Genomic DNA, 26,371 nt, shown 5'->3' with positions numbered 1-26,371 from the left:
TGTGCTGTTGGATCGAAGCCGAGATTTTTTTTATTCCGCTTAGCATTGTGCGGGGTTTTTTATTCCAGTCAAACCATTAGCATCATATTCTTATGAAGTCACTGCTTTGAGAAACTAATATTTCTATTAGAGTACATTCTAAAAATGCGTACTCATTTAAATCATTAGCAGCATACTCTTAGGCAGTAACTGACTTGAGAAACTGTAATATTTCTGTGGGAGTACTGTCTAAAAATGCATACTCGCATAGTATTCCAATAATATCATTAACATCATATAGTCTTATACAGCCACTGCTTTGAGTAACTGTAATATTTCTCTGGGAGTATCGTTTAATAATGCATAATCGCATAAACAGCAGCCCGCAAATCTTTATCATGCAGCGTCACTGGATGGGGCATTTTCATCTTTCCGTTTGCTCGCTACATCCTCTTATTTTGCGTCCCTGTGCCTGCAGCATGTACCTTAGCCATGCTCCTTCGCAAGTTTCTCACCGTTGCGTGAACTCTTCCCAGCATCTGCTCGGAACAGTTCCTCCAGCTCCACTGAGGAGCCTCGGCCAGTTGAGCATGACCGGCCAACAGACGTCTCCAAGGTTGAGGTGGCCGTTGGGACCAAGGACGAACCGACTCTGGTGTCCAAGCCGGAGGTGACGACTGTTGCTGGCAAGTGGGTGACTGTCAAGGGTCTCAGCAACCTGGGCAACACGTGCTACTTTAATGCGGTGATGCAGGTAAGTCTGATCAATATGCATCAACTGAATTGAAGACCCAAGGGTACTTTGCTTGATGGGCGTCTGAAGTTGCTCCTCGTTGTACTAAACATGAATGGCGCAAAAGACGAAATAGGACACGAAGAAGACGGGACTAGTGCTAAACTCACGAGTGGCATTTTAATGTAATAGCAAGAAAGAGAAGAATAAGGTTACATCTACTTCATGCTTCACCAACTAGCACACCTTAATATTTTAGTACAGTCCCTCCTTGTTGCTTTCTCAGGAATTGTGTTATATTCTTTGTATTCTTTTATGCTGAAAAACAGTGCAGGTTAAGCATGGATAATGTCCTCTCGAGAGTAGTATCATTAATGAGAAGGTGAGAGTAAAAGTTAGCTGGCAGAAGCGACTTGTTTTGATTCAGGACCAAATCTGGTAGGAGTAGAGGGGCTGTGAAATCTTTTTTGTTGTTCATCTGCCTGTTTTTATCTAGATGAACACCGTACTGGCATGCTTTTGTGTATCACAACTGCGTGATGCAAGTTAAAGACCCCATAATCGCGGTCATACTGCACTGGTTACATTTTCCATCTACAACAAAGACATCAAGACGCGCCATGGAGCAAACTAACTTCTTGTTGCCTAAACGTCCATAAAACAAATTACTTAATTATCTTTACTAGATGTTAAGTGCATCATATCCTATGATCAGAAATATTGCTGCATTGGTTACATTTTTCATCCACAACAAAGACGTCAAGATGTGCCATGGGGCAAACTAACTTCTTGTTGCCTAAACGTTCATAAAACAAATTACTTAATTATCTTTACTAGATGTTAAGTGCATCATACCCTATGATCCGAAATATTGCTGTACTGGTTACATTTTTCATCCACAACAAAGACGTCAAGACGCGCCATGGAGCAAACTAACTTCTTGTTGCCTAAACGTCCATAAAAAAAATTACTTAATTATCTTTACTAGATGTTAAACATCCATAAAAAAAATTACTTAATTATCTTTTCTAGATGTTAAGTGCATCATACCCTATGATCAGAAATATTGCTGTTGAAACGATCCTGATGGCTGATTATTTTCTAATTATGGCATTTTTAATTTGTCTTTATTATGATGTGCTGGGTATCTAGTGAATACCGTAATATCCTGAATCATGCCCACCCCACTTTTAGGGCAAATATCAATTTAAAAAAAAAAACAAAAAAACACTGAGTTATTGCCCACCCCTACAACTACCCCAAAGCGGACTCCGTGATCCGCAAACATACATCCTGCCCGAATGACACGGCTGCGAACCTTACGGTTGGAGGACGTCCGTGACAAAATAAAATGAAGGAAGGAAAGGTACTTCACTTTGTTTACGCATTTTTTTCCCGATTTCCGCAACCCCAAAGTCGAGTACATCTGTGCGAAAAGAAAACGATGGAGATAACAAAATTAAATTTTGTTTTGCGTATAAAAAAGTTTGTCTGGACAAAAAGAAAAGTTGGGAAGATAACTCAAGCAGAAATTCATTCAGGGATCGCGAGGTGAGCGAATGCCCCATATCCTGGGGAATGTAACTGCAGAGTGTAAGGTCATAGTCCATCTCCACTAAAGTAAGGTCACCCCGAACCCGCTCCTTCTCCTGGAACATCTCAAACACGGTTGGTAAGGTTGTGCAGTGTTTGAGACAGAGCTAACGGGTAAATAAAGATTTACTGGAACATCGCACACAGACATTTGTAAAACGTCCTAGTTCGAGCTTCATGTTCGTGGTGCCATCTACGCCGCGCAGCAATGCCACCTCAACCTGCGTTGATTGCATGCTGTGCATGGATGCACGCATGTATGCACCAAACAAGAAAGTTGCACAAGAGCCTGCTCCTTGTGATTGACGCGGCGCCAAACTTGGACTGACGCCCAAGCACTTGCCAATGCGACGGCCGGCTTTCCCACTTCCCCGGTATCGCCCTTCATTGCTTCTTTCACCCGCTTTGGATGTCAACAAAAAACAAAAGTCAACAAAAAATTAGAAAAACCAACCAGGTACTGGTCGGTTTTTCTATTTTTTTTTGTTGACTTTTTTTTTTTTTGTATTAACAAAGATAACATAGCGGTGTTATAAACATGCTTTCACGGAACAAATGTTTGTGCTGCATGCCGATCAACAGTGTTCATCGCGCGTATGCAAGAACGGTCTTTGCGATAGTAGAACATTCTTTAATGAGCATTTCGTGCATAAAACAGTCAAACTAATTAGAGCTTTGAGTTTAATGTATCTCTTGTGCAGCTGCTCTAGAAGTATAGAGAAAAATGGTTTTCTTTTAGCTTTCTATAAACTTTTTGTGCTTACCCAATGAGACATGGCCTATCCCACTTTTCTTATGAATTTCAGACGGCAGGGTGTGGGCGATGACTTGGGATATTACCATAGTAATTTTAATATGTCTTTTTTTTTTTTTCTTATTGGTGTATGCAATTCTATGGGGAATCAAGAGTTGCATAGGTACATCTTTTTCCTGTCCAAAAGCACTTCATGACACTGGAGGCCTCACTGCTAATTTTTCTTTTTCCCCAACTATCTCTCTTTTTCTCGTTCTTTCTTTCCTTTCCTTGTGAAAAAAATAGCTCTGGACCATGCTTACATGACGTGTTAGGGGTGGAAGCTAGCGCCACCTGGATACAAGAAAGAGAAGAGACTGTCAACAGGGTGGGGACGAGGGTAGGCAACTCTCGACGGGAGGTCGTCATTAGGGCAGCAAAAAGAAATGGTTGTACACTCCTGTAATGAGAATGTCAGTCCCTCCACAGGTCTTCCTCTGCAGGGAGATTAGAAGAAAAATTAAACAGAAATGTGCATGACGTGCTTCTCAACTTTGGAGCGAATGCGGTTTCATCGTAAAAGTTAATTTTTGAGGCACAACTACAATATGTCGGATCCCTTATGAAGCAAGGCTATGTTATGCAGTTTTCTGTGGCCAAACTTGATACAGCACAATGTAAAAGTGGTACTGACAACTTACCTATCGTAAGATGTCCTTCCAGTGTGCATTAATTAAAAATATACAACCATGTTTCAGAAGTGTGTGATGTGGGTGAGGGAGTGTTCCAATTGTGTTGGCATTATTTTTTCCAGTGTCTGTCCCAGACTCCTGCTCTGGATGAACTGCTTGCCAAGCGGTGCAGTAATGATCTGCACTGCACCTTCGAGCCTTCCATTGCTCCAGCAGCCGAAGGAGATCTGGTAAGTGGTGCCGCCCAAAGCTCAAGAGTCTGACAAAGTTATTCCCACCCCTTGTTCATCTTTTGCACTTTCATATTGAATGAAAATGTGCTTAATTATTTGTTGCTATACCCTGCCTATTTCTGTACCTGATGTGTACATGATTGTGGACCAAATTGGATGTGCCTCCATTTTGATTTTGAGAATGGGGGGGGGGGTATGTAACAAAGCCAATTACATTTTCTTCACACGCGGGAAATGTGACTTTAAATGTGTATCAGTTTCAACAGAGGAGTGGGTCCTGATATCTCTATGAACATATATAGTTTAATTTGTGTTTGATGGTACCAGCACTGTCTTTTGGCAATAGGGTACTGTGCATAAAATCAAGAGGTCCAATCAGGATTAGAAATTCGTCAAAGAAGCATAGGCAGATGGCACTGGGAGCACCTGGAAAGACCAAATGAGGGAGTACAGGGGGACATGGGCTGGTCGTCATTTGAGAGCAGGGAGGCAATTAGTAAGTTGAAATTTGAACAAACGTTGACTGAAATGGATGACACGCAGTGGGCACGGGAGGTATGTATTCAAGTATTTATAATTTTATACATGAAAAGTTTAAACACAAAATGGACAAAAGAACCCAAAAGCTTGCATTTAAATACCTACGCTCTAGCGATGGGGCTGAGCAGACTATAGTACTTTAGTGGAAAAGGGAGTGAAAGAGGGAGAAAGGAAAATGTGGGAAAGAAGAATGCAGGAAAAATCAGCTCTAACAATGTACATTACACAAAAACACTACATAAGAAAGGTGAGTGTGGCTGACAATACACTGGGAAGTTCTTTACTGCTTGAGGCGAGAAAGGGAGTTTTGAGGACGAGGGACATATAGGGTTAAATTTCAGGAGACACACATTATGTGCCACCTGCCATAATGAGAGCGAGACACTAGAGCACTTGGTTTTGAAGTACACAGGGCTTCGCCCTGCTCTCCCTGAAGGGGTAGCGGATTCGGCCGGGGCCCTGGGTTTTGCTGGTGAACATGGAAGGACAGAAGAGAAAAGGACTACAGTCACAAAGAGTCTATTAAAAGATTGGTGGAAATTCTCTAGGGAAAATTGAATGATGCGCAACTAACTAGCACAGCTGGGGACAGGTGGGACAGAGGAAAATTGGGACTCCCTCCCGCGTGGCTCCGGCCCAAAGTCTCAACCCTGTCTTCCAGTGGGTCCAGTGCTGGGGTAACGCCGACAAGGTTTGACCGGAGGAAAATTGGCGACTCTGTCGCCGGGGGGTAAAGGTAGGGGGTGTTGTTTTTGTGTTTTCGCTTGATCCCCAGAGGTCATCCTGGTGATAGTTAGGGGGAGAAAATTGGTCTTGAAGGGTGGGAGGAATCATATGTTTGTCTTTGTAGAATTAGGCTAGGTGGCACAAGCTACTGCCTGTAGTAACAGGTGTAACCATTAACATCCAGGTTTAAGGTAAAAGACGTAACCATTAACGGCCATGTTATCCTGCCGCAAAATTGGAGTATATCCAAGAGCTAACATTGATCTCATTAACATCGGCATAAGGTCCCTTCTGGACTCACGTATGCCTAACTTTTTGGATCGCTCTGTGCAGGAGAATTGGATTCTTTTCAAAGAAACGCTACTTGCCCTAATTGATAGACACATACCACTAATATAGTTTCGGGAGAACCAGTCAGCACCATGGTACACTCAAGAGCTGAAGTCGTTCTGCAACTGGAAGAAACGATTGTACCGACGTGCACGACTTCTTAACACCGATCGCACTGTACAAGTCAGCCGTCGAGAAAGCCAAAGCACAATTCTACCAGCACGATCTTGCCGCTATCCTCAAAAGTAACCCTCAGAAATTTTGGAGCATAATTAATCCCCATTATCGTAAACCAGTCTCTTTAGTAAATGACAATGGAATTTCCCTTACCGATGATGACACTGTTGAAACTTTTTGTGACGCATTTTCTGCCGTGTTTAATAATACCATCATCACATCGCTGCCAGATATTTCATCACTGTCCGTGCCACCTATGCATCCAATTACTTTTTCGGAAAACGACATTAGCAAATTAATAGACACACTCAAAACGTCATCGTCACCAGGAGCTGACGACATAAACAGCAAAATATTGAAAATTACTAAACCGCTGTCAACTGTTTTTCTAACATCATTATTTCAACAATCCTTAGATACCGGTGATGTTCCCGATGACTGGAAAGAAGGTAAGGTCGTTCCGGTTCACAAATGTGGCGATGCGCACTCCCCTCTAAATTACCGGCCCATATCATTAACTTCTGTACGCTCTAAGCTCATGGAACATGCCCTTCATTCTCAAGTTATGGAATTTCTGGAACGGAATAAATTCTTTTTCCTCAATCAACATGGTTTTAGGAAACACCGTTCATGCGAAACGCAGCTGGCCGCTTTCTGTCACGATATTCATTCTTCTCTAGAAATGTGTCACCAAGTTGATGCCATTTTTTTCGCTTTTTCTAAAACTTTTGATCGCATTTCCCATAAACTTCTACCAGCAAAGCTGTCCACACTGTTTCTTGACTCTTCCGTTCTAGCCTGGATCGAAGGCTTTCTAACCTCTCGATGCCAGCATGTGCATACTAACAACTGTCGTTCCCGAAGCGCTCCTGTAAGCTCCGGTATACCGCAAGGATCTGTTCTTCGACCCCTACTTTTTCTCGTGTATATTAATGACCTCCCTCTTTCATTGTCTTCTAACGCTCGTCTATTTGCTGATGACTGCGTAGTCTACAGAGCCATATCTAACACAGATGACTTGCATAACCTACAGGCTGATCTAGACAGAATTAACGATTGGTGTTCAAGGTGGCAGATGCTACTAAATACATCAAAATCCAAATGCCTCTCTTTCTATCGAACTCATCAACATTTTCACTCTTCCTACTCTGTTGGTAATCTTAATATTGATTTCGTGTTGACTTACGAGTATCTTGGCGTTCACTTTACTCACGACCTTTCTTGGAAAACCCATATTAATACTATCATTTCCGACTCAAACTGCACTCTTGGTTTCTTGCGCCATAGTCTTCGTCTCGCGTCCTCATCTGTGAAGCAATTTGCATATGTCACATTGGTACGTCCGAAACTAGAATATGCATCGTCAATCTGGGACCCCCATCTTAAATACCTTGTATCCGACTTAGAATCAGTTCAAACTCGTGCCACTCGCTTTATAATGTCTCAATACTCTAGGTTTGTTAGTGTTACTGAACTTAAGTGGAAACACTACCCAGAAAAAACAATTTCTGCAAAAACCATTGATTTTGACAAATGTCATATTTACATCCACCAACATCCAGAGAGTATTCCCAGAAAGTTTCATTAGTTTACACTGCATAATTAAGTTTTCATAAATTTTTTTTGGTCCACCAATGCTAAAGAAAAGGTAGAGGTTGGAGCACTTCGAATGCATTTTTCTCCATTCCAGTTTTTGGCAGAAATTTCACTTTAGGAAAACTATCGTTTTGTTATTACATAACTTGGATTCACTTTTAGAAGTTTTTCTGGGGTGAAATTTTAAGGGGAAGATAACTATGAGCTTGTATTTTTTATTTTTGTCATTTTTCATGCTCAAAACTAAACTTTTGGACAAAGGATGGAAATCTAAAAAAACAATATTTGGGTTTCTCTGGCTTTTCTGCCATGAAAGATGGTATAATATAGAAATATAGCTTCATAGTTATCTGCTCTGAACTGTCCTAAAACAATATAAAACATGAAAATTACAAATTTATAAGTAATTTCAAAACGATAGTTTTCCTACACAGACTCGCCCACTTTCATCTTTGAACATTTGCAATTCTTTTTGTACATCACCCAGGTCAACAAAATTTGGCAGAAATATTCTCAACGTTAACAGAAACAAGCCCTGTAAATCTAATTTAAATGAAACAAGTGGTTCAAACATTCACTTTTTTGGGTAGTGTCCCCCCTTAAACAAAATTTATCATTAACCTTTTTGTGTTCACGCAGGCACATCGCTAAATTATGTCTTTTGTACAGGTTTTACTTCGACGATCATCTGCACAATTCATTCATCTTGCCACCTCATCGCATATCACCTGGCGTTGACCACCATGCAAAAGTTGGCCTTTTTTTTCACTCGACATACAGCATTCCTTAAATCTTTTTTTCCTGGCGACATCTGTGGACTGGAATGGCTTGCCCAAAGCCGTCATCTCTGCTCAAGACATTGATTTGTTCCGCGAAATGTTAACCTCACTATTTTTAACCCACTCCCTTATGTAATACCCTGACTCACGGTTCTTAAGGTATTTAAATAAATAAATAAATAAATAAATTTTGTCCGCGATATGCGCGTGCGATATCAACTCCCGTAACGTGCAAGTTGTCCCCGCGTGTATGTTGCACCGTGAAATGCGAATCCGCTGTTTCCGCAATCTGCAGTATCCTTTCCGGTAACATAAAGTTTGTAGCGGATTCCCGCATTTTTGTCCGCGGTCTGCGCGCACTATCTCAATTCCACGCGAGTTGGTCCCGCGTGTATATTGCACTGTGAAATACGATTCGGCTGCGTTTATGACCTGCGGTCTTTGTACCCAAAACATTCGAGTTTGTGGTTTTTGTCTGCAATCTGCGCACGCGATATCGGTTCCCGTGACAGGCAAGTTTGTAGCAGGTCCCTGCGTGTTTATTGCTCCATAAAACTAGCATCTGCTGCATCCGTGATTTGCGGTATTCGTTCCGGTGAGGTGCGAGATCTCTGCGGGTTTGCGCGGGTCCTTCGCACCGTGAAATGCGAATCTGCTGCGTCCGCAACCTGCAGTATCCTTTCCCGTGACATTGGAGTTTATAGCGAATTCCCACGTGTTTATCGCATCGTTAAGCGCGAATTTGCGTTTTGGTACCTTTTGTGTTGCCGACGTGTTTTCCCTCAAGGATTGGACGATGAGACATATAAGGCTTGAAGGGAATATCGAAGAGCATATTATTTTAATCTTATATTCGAATATTCATTTTACCCTATTGCAGAGTTTTGCAGAAATATTTTTATGTTTGGCGATAACGTGACAGTATTAGGTCTGAGGGAGTTAGTCCAGCTTTTGATATCAATGACATACGTACGATTTCAAGCCGTAACCAGCAGTATCCGTCACCTGAGCATTCTTTTGACTAGTTGGAAGGTATAGCCTCCTGCTGTGAAGAGCTTTTTATAGTTTATTTAGTCTGCATGTATCAAGTATGTGTCACTTCAATGCTGAAATGGTTAACTCTGTAAATGTCTTTCACTGCCTAAAATTATTGATAGAAAGTGCTCCAATATGAGTTGGTGCACTACTGGGTGTTTTGGAAAAAAAATGAACCAAACTTTTTACAGCGAAGCTGTTATGTGCTAGCTAGGATTTGAAAAAAAGAATGTGTCATGGATATTAACAAAAAAACTCGTGTTTAAACGGCGCTCCTTCATTCTGATTGGTCGTGGCAAGTATAAATAAAAAGAGGGGGCAACCCACGTAAGTCAGCCTTCCTTGATATTATTAAATAGTGAGGTCCTGATCCCTTGTTATCATCTGCGGTCACCGACTTATCTCATTTAAGACTGCGCTGTGACAAGGCTGAGGGCAGAACGCGTTGATCTAACCTTCTTTTCTTTCGCTTCTGCGATGCTGATAAAGGGACTTGGGCTCAATCGGTAAAAACAGGCCTCGAGGTGTGCCTCGAAAAATTGGGTTTACAACTTGCCCATAAGTGACCATAAGGCAATGGTCACTGTAGTCACTAAGAATTAAATAAAGACAAATAAACAATGAAGTCGTGTATGTGTTCTCATTGCAATTATATGTAAATCATAAAGATGTTGTATAGTTGTCGTAAAGATAACAGCTTCGCTGGTCCTCCATCTTCACGTGAAGTGGATCGGCTCTACAATTTTTTAGTTTAAAAATTTAATTATGCGCCGCTGAATGCGCAGTCTGTGCCAATTGTTGCATTAGCAGTTGGGACTCATTGCCAAAGTTTCGGAACCTTCCTTTATCCAACTAAAAAGTTAGAACTGCTTTTTTTCTAATTATTTTTAATAACGAAAATGGGCTCATTCTTGGTAGCTGATGTCATTCATCTCCATGCATTCGTGGACCTTATCGGCCGCAATTTCCTCATCATTGCAAATTTCCGAAAATCGCCTATAACTTTTCATTTGTATATCGGTAAGTTGTAAAAATTTGTCACCTGGTCCCGACAGCCAGTGCCACATTCAGGCGGAGACTGAGCATTCGACGACGTGTGCACTATTCTTGCAGCAAGAAAGATACAATAGACCGATCTCACGAGGAGTTGCGCGACGCCACCGCTGCCGCAGTGCATTCTGGTACCTGTAGTTCTCCCCAGTTTTCCGGCCGCGTCGGCGCGCATTGTACGCCCGGTGTTTGGAAATTTTCGGGTTAGCACGAGACTTTTAGCCAGGTGTTGACTCATGGTTTTAAATCAGTGGCTTCACATGTTGTATGCCACGGAGCTATAATAACAGCACCAGGCAAAAAGGCCTCAGATATTATGTCTTCCCGCAAGAAAGAAGCACGGCAAAGAAAGGTCGACAGAGCCGGACAGAGCGGCAGAAAAACATACTGAAGTTGAGCTAGTTGGTACATAATTTAGGTAAATGGTCAGCTATATACAATTTATATCCAATTATTGCACGTCAGCTAAAATATGTAAGATTACAGGGCACGAGACATACAGCGTGCAGAAGTGTTCCGTAAGCTGGAATCTCTCTGACCATTTGCTCCGTAGCGGCCTATTCGTACGTCTATCTCAAATAGGACCTTCGCACTGCTTTGCGGAGGCCGTTTTTAATACACTTTTTACTCGGTGTATTTTGGTGGTTATAACTGGTATTGCGACGACATGTTTCAAGCACAACTGTGCTTCAAAAGATCAGGACAATCACTAAAAAAGAGCAGCGATTCCCGATATGCACCACTTGATATAAAACAACTTTTTTTCGGAAGCAGCCTTCAGTTTTCTTTTTTCCATACCCACGCGAAAAGATTACATAATGCAATTTAGAAGTGCAACGCGTACTTACCGCCAAAAATGTAACAAATGAACCTCATCCATTTTTTGGTTGTCTATTAGGCTGGTGGTACTGATCCATTCTGCATTAGCACCAGTCGAGACCGCAGAAAAAAGCGTCCCCCGTCGGGCGACTGTTAGCGTTCGGAACTTGCGCAAACAAAATTAAACTGAATAGAAACTGTGCACGAAAAATCATCTCCACCACAAGCTTTCAGGTATCTGGCATGGTTGCTTCTTTTTGATAGATGCCAATTATTACGGCGCGTCAGGCAAGGCCTTTCTGTAGATCAGTCCTTTGTGTGCAGGCTTCTCCCGCTGTTCATCTGTACTTTGTCGCACAGGCTGTCAACCAGAATGAAACGACTTCTAGAAAACTATCGCTGACCGAGAAAGTCTATTTAGCTCCTCTTGCTTGATGCCTGATTAAACGTTATGCACAAGACTGAGCACCACCAAGCTCAGTTTTTCATCACATTTGATGCTGTTCCGTGGTGCTACACCGAGCCGATTGTCCCTCGAATTTTCTTGTTCTTTGCTATTGCACTACATGTTCACTTGTTTGCAAGGTAATTGAGACGTCCAAGAAGTCAGAATGCTCGAGTAATAGCGCCATTGGTTTTTTTTTTGTTTTTTTTCCGCGGCCGCAGTGGAATTACCCTGTGAACGGCAGTGGGCTCACGCGTTCACGAAGACGAAGAAGCAGACGACGACGAAGCAGACGACAAAGCGATTCTAAAGCGATAAGACAACTGAAAATGCTTTTCTGCCCTTGCTGAGGAAAGTAAGGCATTACAAACAACAGAATCTTATGAAGTAAAAACATGCAAGAGAATCAAGGTGATACCGGGGCGTGCCAAATGATAATCTATGATGATGTACGCACGCGCAGCCGTATGTAGCCGGGAAGGGATGACTACAAGTAGCATGGCGGCGGCACCACTTCCGGAATGCGCGCGCCTGCGCAGTTTGCTTGGTGACATCGGTCTATTCTCCTCTCTCCCTGACACCCGGTACTCAATGGTTGCGCCCCTCATTCTCAGGGCCCCCTGGAAGTCAAACTCCCGGGGCCAGGATTCCTGACAAGTGCCTTGGCCCTGTTTCTGCGGGAGATGCGGCAGGGCGTGCCTCGGCCCGGGCAGCTCTTCTCTCGGCTGTGCCAGGCGTGAGTGGGCCGTTCCGTTGCTCGGTTCTTGCCAGTCAGTCCTGGACTTCTGTTCGCCAAGCCTCAACAGCCCCACAGGGCAACCTTGATGCTCCAAAAGCACCTGCATGTACAGGCTGTCTTTTTAGGCTTTAAAGATTTGTTTAAAACAAGCTGTGAAAGCTACAATAATGCAGTTTGCACAAGGGAATTACACGGGCGACATAATATAGGGGGTTAACTGGCGCGATAATTCGACTAATGAACTCCTTTTTAACTTTTTATTTGGCTAAAATAAACACATGGTTCTAATCGGAAACTTGCCGAGCGTCGTCGCAAACCACTAATTCAGTCAATCTTAGAAAATCCTGAAGCGCATGGAAAGCCCGATGGGGTGCTAAAGTTTCCCGCACCGGAGCAGTTTTTCCCTCTCTTCTCATCCGCGTCGACTCATTGCCAACCTTGTGACTGTTGTACGAGTGGTAACTTAAGCGCACTACTGCGCTCCCCACGTGCTCATTTTTTTTAAAAACGACAGATTTAGTTGTTTCTAATGACGCTCAGCAAGTTTCTAATGGGAACCATATACGGTATTTATTTTCAGTCATTAAAAAGTGAATGAAAAACTGGGGGAGAGACGAGAGCGCACGGGGACACCAGAACGCCAATGATGAGTGGGTGGACCTTTTTGGACGCATTAGAACGTCGTGGAGTCTGGCATTTGGCACTCGCATTCGAACGCGTTTGACGAGCGCAGTGGATACAAAGGCAGCTAGCTTTAGGTCTACCCACTAATCGTTCGAATCGGAGCTCGGCGTTCTATATCTATGCGCGCTCGAAACTCCTCCTCTCCCTAACTTTCTCGGCGCACAGAAGCAATAAGTGTTTGAAGTCGCAGTGGAGTTAATTATGCATTTTTAAGCTTTCACTTTAAAAATTAAAAGAAATTTATTTTAATAATTAAGAAATCGTGCATTTTGCAAAATGCAACTTAATTATGGATTATTAATCACTCATTTCCTAATCTTTTTTATGTAAGAAACATGTGCCATGGTGAATTAAATTTTAGGTACTGGCTCGAAAGTTTCTTTTCTGGGTTTGTCGGCATGCACTAAAAACATGAAACATTATTTATAGTAACAGACCATTGTTGATATGATCAGCGCACTTAGTCTCTTTCTTGGTATTAGGATTGAAGTAATGCACCAGAAACTGCCGGCAGGCGTTATCTGTCATGGGGCTGTGGGGATATTGAACGACACTCGGTCCCATATTCAAAGGTCACTTTTTTTTCATTTTCCATAGGGCCCCACAGTTTCGAGGGCACCACCAGCACGACAGCCACGAGTTACTGCGCCACCTGTTGGAAGGCGTCAGGTCGGAGGAGGTCAAGGTGAGCAAGACGAATCATTATTTTTTTTTACTCTCTTACTGCAGTGCAAGTTGGATGTTTTGCCGGGAAACCAAAACATAAAGCCTTCGTAGGGCTTCTTGACAGTGTCCATGCAGCTTTCACCTTTGTGGATGCTGGCCAGGAGAGCATACTGTTGCAGTAGAATGGAAAGATGGGGCAGTTGGTACTTTGCAGGAATACTAAAATTGCCAAGGAACAGGACAAAGAATAAAGACAAATAATGTGCTTTGTTTGTTTCTTGTGTGTGTTCTTCACCTGTTTCCTGACACTTTTAGCATTCCTGAGTATAGTGTGTGCATGTAAAGTGAAAATGCAGAAACAAACCGGTCACAAGCTGAGGGAGGGTGACATCAGGTAAGGATGGACGCAAGCTTTGAAAACTGAACAGTCGCAAAAAAGTTGAATTTTAGAAAACCATATATTTGGGTTGTGTATCTCATAAACTACCTTTTCTGTAATTGTGAGCACCTAACACAACGAGGAAGCATTTGAAAACAAATATTTACGAGGCCTGAGTAGCGTCCAAGTGACGATCAAACGTCAAAATCAAATCCGAATTTGCACACTCGCCATTCCCAACGCATTTGGCCGATGGCCGCCATCTTGGTCTTGTTTTGAAAGTGAATTCTTTCTCTTTCATTTGCTGCCTCCCAAAATGGCGTTGGCCGCGTGGTTACCGTTCTTCCATGTCGCAATTGCAACTTCTATTGGCTGGAACACGATTTTTCCGCTCACGGAGCGCTCTCCTCTCCGTTCCTCCTGCTGTTGTCACTCGCGTCGTCTGCTCTCAACAGTGGTTTGCTTGCTCGAGCTCTTGCTTTTTCAGCTCCGTTTCATGTTTCGCCATCTTTACGATTGTTTTCTGAACCGTCTATGAGTAGTTTCGTGTTGCCCGCCCGTCAGTTTTCTGGTCACACACAATATAAAATTTGAAGTAGCCCATGAAGTTATTCCGGGTGGTGAAGCTTGGAGTTTCCGTACAGCATGCCATCAATGGTGATCGTGTCTACCACTGCCAGGCACTTAGCCAGGATTATGATTTGGGGGTGGCCCGCCCATGACAAAATGCTGTATGAGGGGGAGGGGGGAGAGGAGGCCCCAGCAAAATAGAAGATTGGGGGGGGGGGGGGGGGGGGGAAAGAAGAAGAGAAGGGCGGGGGTGGGGGGTGAAGGGAAGGGAAGGGCGGGGATGGGCCCCATTCCCCCCTCAGGCTACGTGCCCGGTGTCTACGCTTCCAGTGATAAATTTCCTGTGCCATTGGCTCTCGCTGAGGAAGAATGCATCACCTCGCTCACACGTGGAGTACCCAGCACGTCGACCGCTGTGGTTCCTCCCGAGATCGCGGGGCCCAGCGCTCGTCTTCCGCCTGCCACAGCGAGTGGGAACGTGTCATCCAGCAGTCATATACGGACGCATTTCCTGACGCGCAAGGAGATTGAAGCAGTATCTAGACATTGTGATACTGCCAGCAACCCAGAAGAAGGTTGAAGCCATGCTGCCACATCCCACACCTGCCTCTGCTATGAGCGAAGGTGCAAAGTTCTGCCTTGTTCAGATTGACGTTTTGAGCAACCTGCTTTGCTGCACAGTGTGCGAGCATTGCTCGGGAACTGATTTGACTGTCCAAGAAGGCAGCGAACTTGGACTGGCAGCAAAACTGGAGGTCGTATGTCCCCATTGCGGCATTCTTGCAAGTTCCTGGACTTCACCACGCCAGCAAGACTCGAGGGTCTTCGAAGTCAACATCCGCTCCATCATGGCGATCAAGTAGATAGGAAAGGGGCAAACAGCTCTCAATGACTTGGGCAGCTATGAATGTCTCCCACAGAGGTCTCCACTACAAATTGTTCTTAGAACACTTCGAACTACTCTGCAGGGTTGTTCTAAAGCCGAAAATCTGTGTGCAGCTTTCAAGTGCTGTTTTCTCAGAATGGATTTTTTCACTGCCGTGGCTGCTCGTCCCAGCAATATCTCGGGAACTGCTCAATGAATTTTCATGCTGTCTTTTTTAGAGCGCAGCTCTTAGGCGCCCGTTTCCGGCTTAAGCAGCGTCGCTGTCGGCGTAACCGTGAGGTCACGTGACCTCAGGGGGTTCATGCAATCCCCCCTGAGGTCACGTGACCCCCCCAAAAAAAACCTGAGGTCACGTGACCTCCATGACGTCACGGGGGCCACGTGACCCTCCTGAGGTCACGTGGCCCCTGTGGCGGAGTAGCAGGCAGGATGACGAGCTGAGGAGGAGGGAGGAGGGGTATGCCCTCCCCTCAGTACCCTTCCCTCCTCCTCCTCAAGAAGTGCACTCTGATTCGGCATTGGAGGAAGTTGTAAACAGCTTTCATTTTTTATTCTGTTCCGATATAACTTTGTGAGGGTGCCCTTTTCTTAGAAAACTGTGTTATAAATTTAATAAAAAGATTAAATTGATGAGTGTAAGTTTCACCAACTATACATAAAATTCAAAGTCGTGCTAAAATGTTTCAACGAAGAAATTTAAAAAAAGGGCTCTGTTATGCCCTGGGAAACCTATCCAGGGGTCACCATAACAAATTTTATACTGCTACTACCTTTTTCAAATTCTCCGAGCCTGGGAAAAGGAACGGATAGGGACGATTCTGATAAATATTTGTAACTTGAGAAATAAAATGCACAGCTCCATGAAACTTTGCAGTCTCTCTTATGTCTGTTATAAACACAGCCTGTAAATTTCGTTCAGATATTTTTAGAAATAAGAAAGGTTTTATTAATTCCCCACATACTCTCTTAATATAATCCTTTCGTCAGTGGGCATTGCATGGACATGCCAGGTAATACTAACCCTTCCCCCCACCCCCATTTTAAGGAAAAAAAAAAAAAGCATGGGAACATAGCCTGCAACACCTTTGTCTACAGATGTTAGTAACCTTGTAGCCAAGAAAACGGTGGTTATCAAAGGTTTGCTCATGACTTGTGGTGTCTCTGCAGCGTCACATGCAGGCTGTCCTGAATGCCTTTGGACTCAGCTCCAAGGTGAACCCCAGACAGGTGGGAACAGACACCAAGGCCAAAGTGCAAGGTGAGACTCCAAAGGGACACGTGGACTGTATGCTCGGGGCAAGTTTCTGGCATTTCCAAAGAGAGGAGTGTGTGTGCACAGATTCGATTGGCACTAAAATTGCACGAATGCACATGCTCACTACTTTTGACTGCTTTCCCGTAGAAAATTGTCCAATGTAATGTTTTTTTGTTGTAAGGCTCATCGCACTTGTAGAACATTTGGAGCCACGACCCCTGTTTTTCTTGGCATTTAGTCAGAACAAAGGTGTAGAGTAAAACATGCATAAAGTGAGGTACAGTTCCCTCAATATAACAAAATCTTTATTTTTTAGAAATATCGCTTTTATTGAAGTTTACAGTGGTTCCGACCGAGATGCACACATTTTTAACCGGATTATTCTAATTGTACCGGCGGCCGGCCAAGCCTATTACGAAGGCAGAGGTGCCAAAAGCATGCAAGTCGATACCAAGACGCACGGAGGCCCTTGCGTTCCCTCCCCCTTCTCCATCGAGGCAAGCGGCAAACAGGGAAAACGGAGTAAACAGGTGACGGAGGGCAGAGCACGCAGAGCGATGCCAACGTTCCGACGCGGGCAGAGAGCAGTGGGAGCAGCGGCAATGTTCCGACGCAACTCACGGCACCCGCAGCCGACGCTGCCCGACTCTTGTCGAAATTAGGTCAAGGGAGCGATAGAGCCTGAAGGAAATCATCCCTTTGGGAGCCCCTGATGCACGTGCCTGTGCGGGCGCACTTGTGCGGGTGCCTTTATGGAAATCGTGCCCGTGCGGGCGCACTGTGCGGGTGCTTGTGCGGGCAGTACGCGCACACGTACGTCATATGGGAGATTGGGAGTGTTTACTGAAAGTTGCTTAGATCTGCGAGGTTGAGAACAGCGGCCTGCCCAAGTCCAGAATCGCCAAAGAATTCGACGTTCCGGCATCGGCTGTTTGACACCCTCCACCATTTTGCAAAAGAAGCAAGGCATATTGGGCGGGTTCGAGAAGTTTCTCATGCAGGAGAAAGCGTGCCTGTGACCCAAAGATGAAAAATCGCCAACTGCTTCACGCACCTCGGATTTTTTCTCGCGAGCATGCTTGCCGAGCCGAGACACAATTTCTATAGCTGCAACTAGGGTGCCTACATGTTTCCGCCGCTCCGCTGTTTAGGGTGGCGACAATGTTTGTAATACCTATTGCCGACAAGCCAGTGTTGCCTACCTCGTTACCATGGCAACCTCCGCTGTTTTCGTCGTCCGTTTTGTCACACCCGCCGGTCGTGCGCTCGGACTACGCCGCTAATCCTTGTTAGGGCTAGGGAGCGCTCACCGCTCTCGTTCCGACGGCGAGGTTTCGGCGTTCAATGCCGGTCTGTTGCGTTCCATTTTGTCGTGGGAACTCGCGTTTCGATAAAAGCAACGCACACTTCCTGCTCGCAACTTCAAAGTATGAAACACCCGAATACAAAAAACGACAGGCACGACCACCGCCATCCTGCTGAGCCTCCGACTCCTCTTACGAACGGAAACGGAAGTGGCCTCACAGTGTTGCCGGTGTGTCGAGACTACACAAACTCAATGTTGTTTATGTTTAGTGAAATAAGAAGTGGGAAAAAATGGCGGTGGGAGAGGATCTGGGAAAGGGTAACAAGAAGTTGGCGCCACCCTAAAGCGGAGCGGAAACATGTAGGCACCCTAGCTGCAACAATCTCTACAGGCATGTGTGAAAACATGTTATAAGAGCCACCAGACTCGTTCACGCTTGTCGGTGCAGACGTTCCCCTTGTTGCCCCTGCCACAGATGCTGCGATCGTAGGCCTTGTATGCAGCCAGAGTAAACACCAAGCGACATCAGAGAGGCACCTTGGGAAACATTGATGTCTGCGAAGACGCGAAACATCCTATGGCTGCTTCGAAACAAAGTGTAGTGCAGTGGTGGTGAAAGTGTTCTGGTGACATTTGGAGCAGTTCGAGGAGAACTGATACCCGTATGAAATTATTGGCAAATTCCACTTAATTATTTTTTTTTACTCAGTAAAGCTGCCGCCATACGATTTGTTTGATTAAATATAAGGTCAGAGAGTTCCGCAGTTTTTCCGTCCGCCTTGAAGGCTGCTGGCACTGTTTTTTTGCTCCATCGCTTTTATTGAATTACCGCTTATATTGAATTTTTTTGCCGTCCCGTTGACTTCATTATAACGAGGAGATTACTACAAGATAGTCTTCTAGGAAGCTCAGATATGTAAAAGAAGAGTCATTATATAGCACGGTAGTACTTACATGTAGTGCCATATGAAATCAAAAAGAAAGGTACTCATGAAGTGTTTGTTGATACTACAGTTCAAATAGCCTTATGATGAAGAGACTTTGCTGCATTGTGTAAAACTTATATTTAAAGAAAACATTTGTGTGGCTTTTTTATTTTCCATTTTGTAATATACTAATTGTAGCCTACTTTCTGCCGAGTTATTCTTGGTAGAATTGTTGTGTTCTCTCACCGCACAGATGAACATTAACGAGTGGCATGTCTTCTTTTATAAGGAGAAATTAGCAAAGGGTTACTGATGATGGTCTCCTTCATTATAATTGTGCTGCCATACGAGCTCAATGGTTTTGGTGGTATCCTGAAGCACATTATGGAAGTGCACATTGCCGTAGTGCAGTGTGATGCAGCTAACTTGAATGGGTGTAGAGAATGATGCTGCTAGCTGTCCCCGACGCTTGTTGCTAGAAGTGCCTGTATGAGTTGCTGAAGCAGAAAGTAGGAGAATAGAAGGCTTGGCTACTTCGTAACTGTCTGTAACAGTTACATGCAGAAAACAAAGACAAGAAGAAAACGAGGGCAATGCTAACTACCAACTGAAACTTTATAAGGTTGCATTTGTTACTCGGCACTTGGTTGTCTTTTCCTGTGACCTACATTTTTTTTTTTTTTCACTGTTTTTACGATGTAAGGCATGAGTTTAACGACTGAAGGTAACTTTTGAGAAGGTACATGTGTGGGTCTCCAATTTTTTTCTTTCTTGCTCTTGTACAGCTTACAAAAAGGCCGTCTCCCGTGTCGCACTGGATGACATATTTGGTGGCCTGCTGCTCAGCACCCTTATCTGTCAGCAATGTGGGCAGGTAGGTACAGTTGAACCTAACTATAACTACCAAGTCAACAGGAGTTGGAAATGCGCTTGCTCTTAGCCCCGAGACGATGGAGTTGCATTACCCGGCGGCTTCTCGTCGTGACGTAGTAGCAAGGATCACGTGACGGCTTCTGCGCTTTGTTGGTAGCATGTAGGTTGAGGTGTATCATTCACAATTCATGTACAGGGTTTGCACAAGTCGTTGAAAAGCCTAAAAACCCTTAAATATGAAAACGGCATTTTCCAGAGCTTGAAAGCCTGGGAATTTCTAGCGGTGCTTGAAAACCCTTAAATTTCTCAATGAGAGTCAATATTTCTTTTTTTCCAATGAAAATCTTTTTAAAGTAATAATATATAATTAATGAGAAAAGAGTCAAAGTACAGGCTAGCCGGTGGACGTCAACCATTTCGTCGTTTACCCTGAGACTGGTTTTTTTTTAGAAGAGCAGAAGTAACAGAAAAAACAGGCCTGTCTGTTTTTTCTGTTACTTCTGCTCGTCTAAAAAAACCCTAGTCTCAGGGTAAACGACGAAATGATATAATTAATATTTTTTACATGTATGTTAACATAAATGTCATAATTTCATCGAGAAAGTTTTCTAGTATGGCACATATAGACGCATTTAGTGGATGCTCGTGAAGCGGCCGGCCTCAATGGTAGCAGTCTCGGAGGTTCGGATCCGGTCTCGCCTGTCCGCCATCTTACGATATTGCCCCTTGTTCAATTTGTTCCCTCGCACACTCTTTGCTAGCTACTCCTGGTTTGCTTGTTCCGCGTCCGTTTTTACATTACACACGATGGACATAACTTAAGTTGTGCATGATGCCAGGGAAGTGCAGCTACGAGCATCGAGGAAGCAGAGGCAACAGGTAACCTCACTTAAATTGTCAAGTAAAACAGCCTAAGGAAAACGGCCAAAACGAAGATGCAAGAACTTCTAAATATCAGCAATCAAGGAAAGGCTGCAGTAGCTCTACTGAACCCTTTTCCTAGGTATCGTGCGATAAAGAATTTTCTCACTGCAGTTAAAAAACGTGTTATATTATAAATTTACTAGTATTGGAAGGGGTCTTTGGAAACATATCTACAGACCCTTAAAAGTCCTTGAAAACTCTTGAGCCTTTTCCTTTGAAGCCTGTACAAACCCTGTTGTTTGATTTGTTAATTTCAATGAAAGTTTAGAGTTGCTTTTGACCTAATTCTTTGGTTGTACTTCTTGTCAAAATTAAATTCGAGCAGCACGACAACAGTGGCATCACGGCCTATAGAACACGACCCAGTGACCCAGCTGACAGTTATTAGCTCAAAATATGAGATGCATATCTGTCCTATGTCAATTTTTTAAAACAGTCTTTTCTCATCTTTATCTTAAAACTTCATCTTAAAACAAAATAAAAAAGATAGCCCGATTTTCCAGTTAATTTCAGTTCAGAAACGTCTTGATTGTGGTATCACTATCAGAATACCTTTAAACAAAAGATTCCTTCGTATGAATTTGCAGCAAAAAGTGGAACTGAGAAAAATGCATTAAAATATTGAACTCCTTTGCTTTGTTACTACCTCACAATATGTTGAAAATATTTCATATCAACGTAACTATTTGGCGTATGGTTATCAAGTTTAGTGTAAGGGTGTATCAATAATTTCTGAAATCGAAAACCTCAAAATTGAAAAATAAATTTTTTCAAGGAGATTTTAAATTTAGGTTTATGACCCCCCTTAATAGGGAATTGTAGTAGAGCGTTTCCGCAGCCCGCTAAGCACCCAGATAGCGCTTTATAATCCGCCACACGACCTTGAACTACGCAGACAAGGCTGGGGGTGCGCATGCGCAGCTGCGGCGTTTCCTTCGGGGATACCGTAGCGGAGGAGAAAAACAATCTACTACAACTCCCTAATGACCAGCAGGTCATTAAGGGGGGCCACATTTGTTTCCTTTTTTGTTTCTCGCTCCTTGCGCAACTAGGCCGTCTGTGGTACACCAGAAGTCCGGAGCAAGATCGAACCCTAGGTGCAGTCAACGCACCATCTGGGCCCACACGCTCGGCATGGGCCATATGGAGGGTTGCCGCGTGTTTTCTGGGTGACCACGTTAACTCCCGGCACCTCGCGGCTTCTGGCAAAACAGGTCTCCCGGCGAGAGGACCCCTTCCAAGACCTCTCCCTGCCCATCCCGGAGGACAAGGCTCCTCGGAACGTGCATGCCGGCCACGGCAAGCGGGCCAAGGGCAAGCTGGGAGGCAGGGCCGCGACGGGCAGGGCGGGGGCCCTGAGCGGGGGAGGGGCGGCCGACCCGACCGAGGCAGACGAGGAGGACAACGTCAGCCCGGACCTGGCGTCGCAGGTGGAGGTGCTGCACCTGGAGGAGGCACCTGGGGGCGTCAGGGAACCTCCCGAGGGCTCCCTGGACGCCTGCCTGCGCAGCTTCACGGCACCCGAGCTGCTGGCGGGTAAGTCCTCCCGCGGCCGCTCCGTCCGCCGCATGCGGCCAAAGGTACCGCGCTCCGAGCGATCGGACATTGGTGGCACACCAACGCTTTTGTGCGTAGGATGTTCGAGCCAGCAAAGTTACCCGCTCCATCCTTCTAGAGGTACTGTAAACGACTTAATTTTCGCGGGCTTAAATTTTCGCGAATCGGGCCAAAGCTGAAAATTTGAAATTATTCGCGGGTTCCAATTTTCGCGAATCGAGCGTAGCTTCCGTAGCGTTCACATATTGCCAGAATTGTTCGCGGGGTGTATTTTTCGCGAATTGTACGTGACTCGCGAAAATTAGGTCCTCGCGAAAATTTAGTCGTTTACAGTATTGGAACGCGGTACACCGACGTCGTGCCGTGCTGCTTTTCTGGCATTCTCCTCTTTGAGCATGGTGGGATCCCCCGAGTCTTGCCCCTCTCTTCACGAGAGTGCAGGCGAGAGTTTCTGACTGTTGGTCCGTAGTTGTGAATATTTTCTCGGGTTGCTCCCAACCTCTTTCCTTCTTTGACTGGTGAATTTGAAATTATGGGCAGATGAACAAGGGGAAATTGAAGTTGCCCTCCATTCTCACCCGCACCAGACTGGGTGAGACTGGAAGGCATGCCTCATTTTGGTGTGTAGGTGCTTAAAGGCTTTGGCAAGACCAGAAATTGTGTTGTGTGTATGTTTAGACAGGAGGAAGTTAGTCGGCCTCCAATGGGGCATCCAGCATCTCTGCTGTAGGCGAGAAATTTAGCCAGTCTAGGTGCTTGGAGACTTCTATAAGACTAGTGTCCCTGTGGGGGACAACCTTTTCAAGGGACTGCATTTGTATCTCTACAGGTGCCAACGGTCTGCACTGCGAAGGCTGCGGCGTCGCTCGTGCGGCGGCCAGCCTGCAACTGCAGGTGCTCCAACCACCGAGGGTGTTGACGCTGCACCTCAAACGCTTCCAGCAGGGATCGTCCCTGCGTAAGGTGCAGCGCCATGTGGCCTTCCCCGTCGAGCTGGACCTGGGGCCCTACTGCAGTGGCCAGGTAGGACAAAGGGAACAACAGACTTGGGGGTTGCCCGGGGCCGGATGTTGCCCTAATGTATGTAATGAGTAGGCAAGTCACGGGTAGTGTTGCGGATTCATCAGACGTGCGTGCCAATATTGCAAATCAATAAAGGTAGTAGGAGGAGGTTAGAAAGTGTGTGCAAAGGAACCAGAAACTTTCCATCTTTAGTGCAAGGCCTGCACATACAGATATTGCTTAGAGAAAGTTGATATGGACAGCCGCGTAGTGCATCCTGTGTGATAAAACATTCTCATCCAACAAGAACATTTCGGTAGGGGCATCCACTTCCTGTTACGACCCCTCTCATAAAAAGATGGCTCGTAGCATACCTTGTGAAGAGCTCGGAACTTTAATCACCAATGGGGGATTATTATAATTTTCAACAGGATAAGATAACAGGAATTACCTTTACACTCGCCTTCAGTGTAAGCTGGATTTTTCTAATTGTCCCTTTAATAACTTGATTTGTGGTGTTTTATTGCTGCCTTTAGAGCACATGATTAATGGTACTCTGCATCTTCTTTCATGATCATAGCCCAAGACAATCGGAGTTTCAAAACATAATGCGGAGCGCAAGTTTGTCTGCTTCTTTTGCAAGGGTTGTGGCGACATCAGAACGCCGAGCTCCGATTGTGGGACATTGGGTAGAACCCGTAGCGAGCTTCCTTGACGTCTACCTGCTATTCTTCAATCAGAGCTAATCAGAGCTTGGCATTCAGACGTCACCACAACTCCTGCAAAAGAGACAGATGAACTTGCGCTCTGCATTGGCAGTAGACCTGCACTCCATGTAGAGGAGTTACCAGTAGGGCAGCTACATTAAGTTGTACTCCTGTGGTTTAATGGAAAATGCATAGCACCAACTTGTTATTTAGTTTATTAATTAAGTGTAGCTATAGCTCATACTAACACATATCTACACTGGGGCTGCACTTGTCTGGGGCAATGGGCAGAAATTACACTAGCTTAGGGAGCCATGCAAGTGCCGTCGTCCCCCTTCTTTGCAGGCTGAGGGCTGCAAGAGCTACACGCTGTACGGAGTTGTGGAGCACTCGGGACGCATGACTGGAGGTCACTACGTGGCCTACGTTCGGGGTGCCGGCGGGGGATGGTTCTACGCAAGCGACGGCCGCGTGGCGCCGGCTCCCCAGCGGAAGGTGCTGGCCAGCCAGGCCTACCTCCTCTTCTACGGTCGCACGGACACGTTGTGTCAATAAAGAGACAATTTGCTACTGCAAAACATTGGCATGTGTATTTTCAACTCGCGTATCTACATGGGGCGTCCTAGACGACACCTTGGTCAGACTCCGGGGGGCACGTAGAAGAGCCGGCACCTCTCCTGGTACACCTGCGAGGAAGACGCGTCGTGCCGATTTGTCTTTGTCTCGATTTAAAACCTTGTCTCTAGACATTCTTACATCCAGGGACAATGTTTGCAAACAGGTGAGCTGCTTTAAGTTATACATGATTTAAACCGGAGACGATGGACCAAAAAAGGGGAAACCACACAAACGTCTTGGAAAGGAGTGATTTTTGCACTGTCTGCTTTCTTGGTCCGTCGTCTCAGGTTTAAATTAGGCAATTCACTTTCACTTGCCTTGAGGCTGCGCTGACGGACCACTTCTTCCACGTTCAGCTCACCTTGAAGTAGACGCAGCTGCAAGATGCAAAGCAATGTGAAATCTAACGAGCACCAGAGTCAATGTCTTTGATATAGGTTCTTGGTTATCACATTTTCTAAGTAGCGGTTCGTGCAAACATCAGAATCTGTTTTATGGTTAACCTAATATCCTTCTAAACATGGAGGATGTTAGGAAATTGGAAGCTCCTCTGGGAGGAACAGAGCAGCCGCCTACTAGAGCAGTGGCAGCAGCTAGTGGTGCTCTGACCTTCAACTATGTTTTAAAAAAAATGAAGCATAGCACTCCACTTCCGTAGAATGTGAGCAATAGTCAAATCTAGCAGATAGTTTAGAATACCCCAACATTGTATGTAACTTTAGCGGTTTTTGTGCTCCATGCGTGTATTTCGCTCGAGATGACTGGCACTCAAAAACGGGCTGCGTTTTTTCGGTCGCACACCAGTCACCTAGCTGTGTTGGGAGATTTGTGTTTGTCCTTTGTCCCTCTTGTTCCCCTTCTCCGGGGATTATTTTCGTCATTCTTGTCCAGCTCGCTTGCACCTTTGCATTTAATTGCATTACAATGCATCTTCTCGTGCTGAGGAAGCAGGCAAAGCATGCATAACCAGAGTTAGCATGGAAGATGCTCCAGTCATCTGTTCAAGTGGCGGCTATGATTACAGGCATGTATTCCATCGTGTCCATATGGCACCACAGAGACTGCTCTCAATAACAGGCGAAGGGTACGTAGAAGTCTAGAACTGGTATCAGTGCAGAGCTGATGTCACCTTTGGAATGTCTCCAAGAAATGTAGCAACGAATTCCCCGGCAGCAACAACGTGACAGCGTTGCCCTTGACATGTCTCGTTAGCAATGCTGCCGTAACAAGGGAAAATACGCACGACAAAGCGCGCTCACTGACCGTCGACTGCTCCTTGCGTAGCTTTCGTCGGATATCAGGGTCATCGTCCTGGCTGGATCGCTGCTGTTGGAGCCGGTTCAGCTTGTCCTTGGACTGCTGTAGGCACTGCTTGATGGCATCGTCCCGCTGAGCGTAGGCGCGCCGTAGCTGTTCGTACAGGTCTTTGCACAATGTCGGCGCGTCGTGGTGCTTGGCGAAGGACTCTGTCGGGAGTGTCGTGTTGAGGGTGTGGATGATGTGGTCGTCCACCCGGCGCAGCTTCTTGATCACTTCCTGCAAAACGAGCCGGTCTCTCGTCCAACGCGCGCACGATGGGCACGCGTGCCCAATGGGGCAACACGTGCTGCTCGACTTTACCTGAAATGCCATGAAGTCGTCACATGGAGCGACGGTAGCGTGGTCAGCAGTACCGGAGGCTGCCATCTTGTCAGCCGGATTGCCAGGCTGCGTGTCTCCCATTTCGGCTTGGCGACGGGAAAGCTGCTCAGGCCGCGAAAAATTCTACCAACGCGGAAATTTTTCCAACCAACAACGTTGTTTTCTTTGGCCCACTGTA

General features: G+C 45.2%; 2 protein-coding genes across 2 annotated transcripts in view; one reads left to right on the top strand and one right to left on the bottom strand.

The window, feature by feature from the left end:
* LOC8053571 (ubiquitin carboxyl-terminal hydrolase 45) overlaps positions 1–24,512 on the top strand; it is a 30,733-nt gene extending 6,221 nt beyond the window's left edge. The window contains exons 3-11 of the mRNA XM_029989964.4: positions 516–733; positions 3,853–3,960; positions 12,075–12,196; positions 13,481–13,568; positions 16,552–16,642; positions 19,657–19,745; positions 21,883–22,204; positions 23,055–23,248; positions 24,280–24,512. Coding sequence (XP_029845824.2) covers positions 516–733; positions 3,853–3,960; positions 12,075–12,196; positions 13,481–13,568; positions 16,552–16,642; positions 19,657–19,745; positions 21,883–22,204; positions 23,055–23,248; positions 24,280–24,489 — 1,442 coding nt within the window. The 3' untranslated portion in view covers positions 24,490–24,512. The remainder of the gene's footprint in view (positions 1–515; positions 734–3,852; positions 3,961–12,074; positions 12,197–13,480; positions 13,569–16,551; positions 16,643–19,656; positions 19,746–21,882; positions 22,205–23,054; positions 23,249–24,279) is intronic.
* Positions 24,503–26,308, bottom strand: LOC8053570 (protein MIX23). Its single transcript, XM_002433391.5, has 4 exons — positions 26,173–26,308; positions 25,816–26,088; positions 24,870–24,929; positions 24,503–24,620 (listed from the first exon to the last, which is right to left on the bottom strand). The coding sequence occupies exons 1-4, from the start codon at positions 26,272–26,274 to the stop codon at positions 24,573–24,575; spliced, it is 483 nt and encodes a 160-aa protein (XP_002433436.3). The 5' UTR covers positions 26,275–26,308; the 3' UTR covers positions 24,503–24,572.
* Between the last annotated feature and the right edge of the window lie 63 nt (positions 26,309–26,371).

This window comes from Ixodes scapularis, unplaced genomic scaffold, assembly GCF_016920785.2.
Source record: "Ixodes scapularis isolate PalLabHiFi unplaced genomic scaffold, ASM1692078v2 PGA_scaffold2__306_contigs__length_199485367, whole genome shotgun sequence".
NCBI lineage: Eukaryota > Metazoa > Arthropoda > Arachnida > Ixodida > Ixodidae > Ixodes > Ixodes scapularis.
Note: the sequence above shows the minus strand (reverse complement) of the source record. Positions and strands in the feature narration are given on the sequence as shown.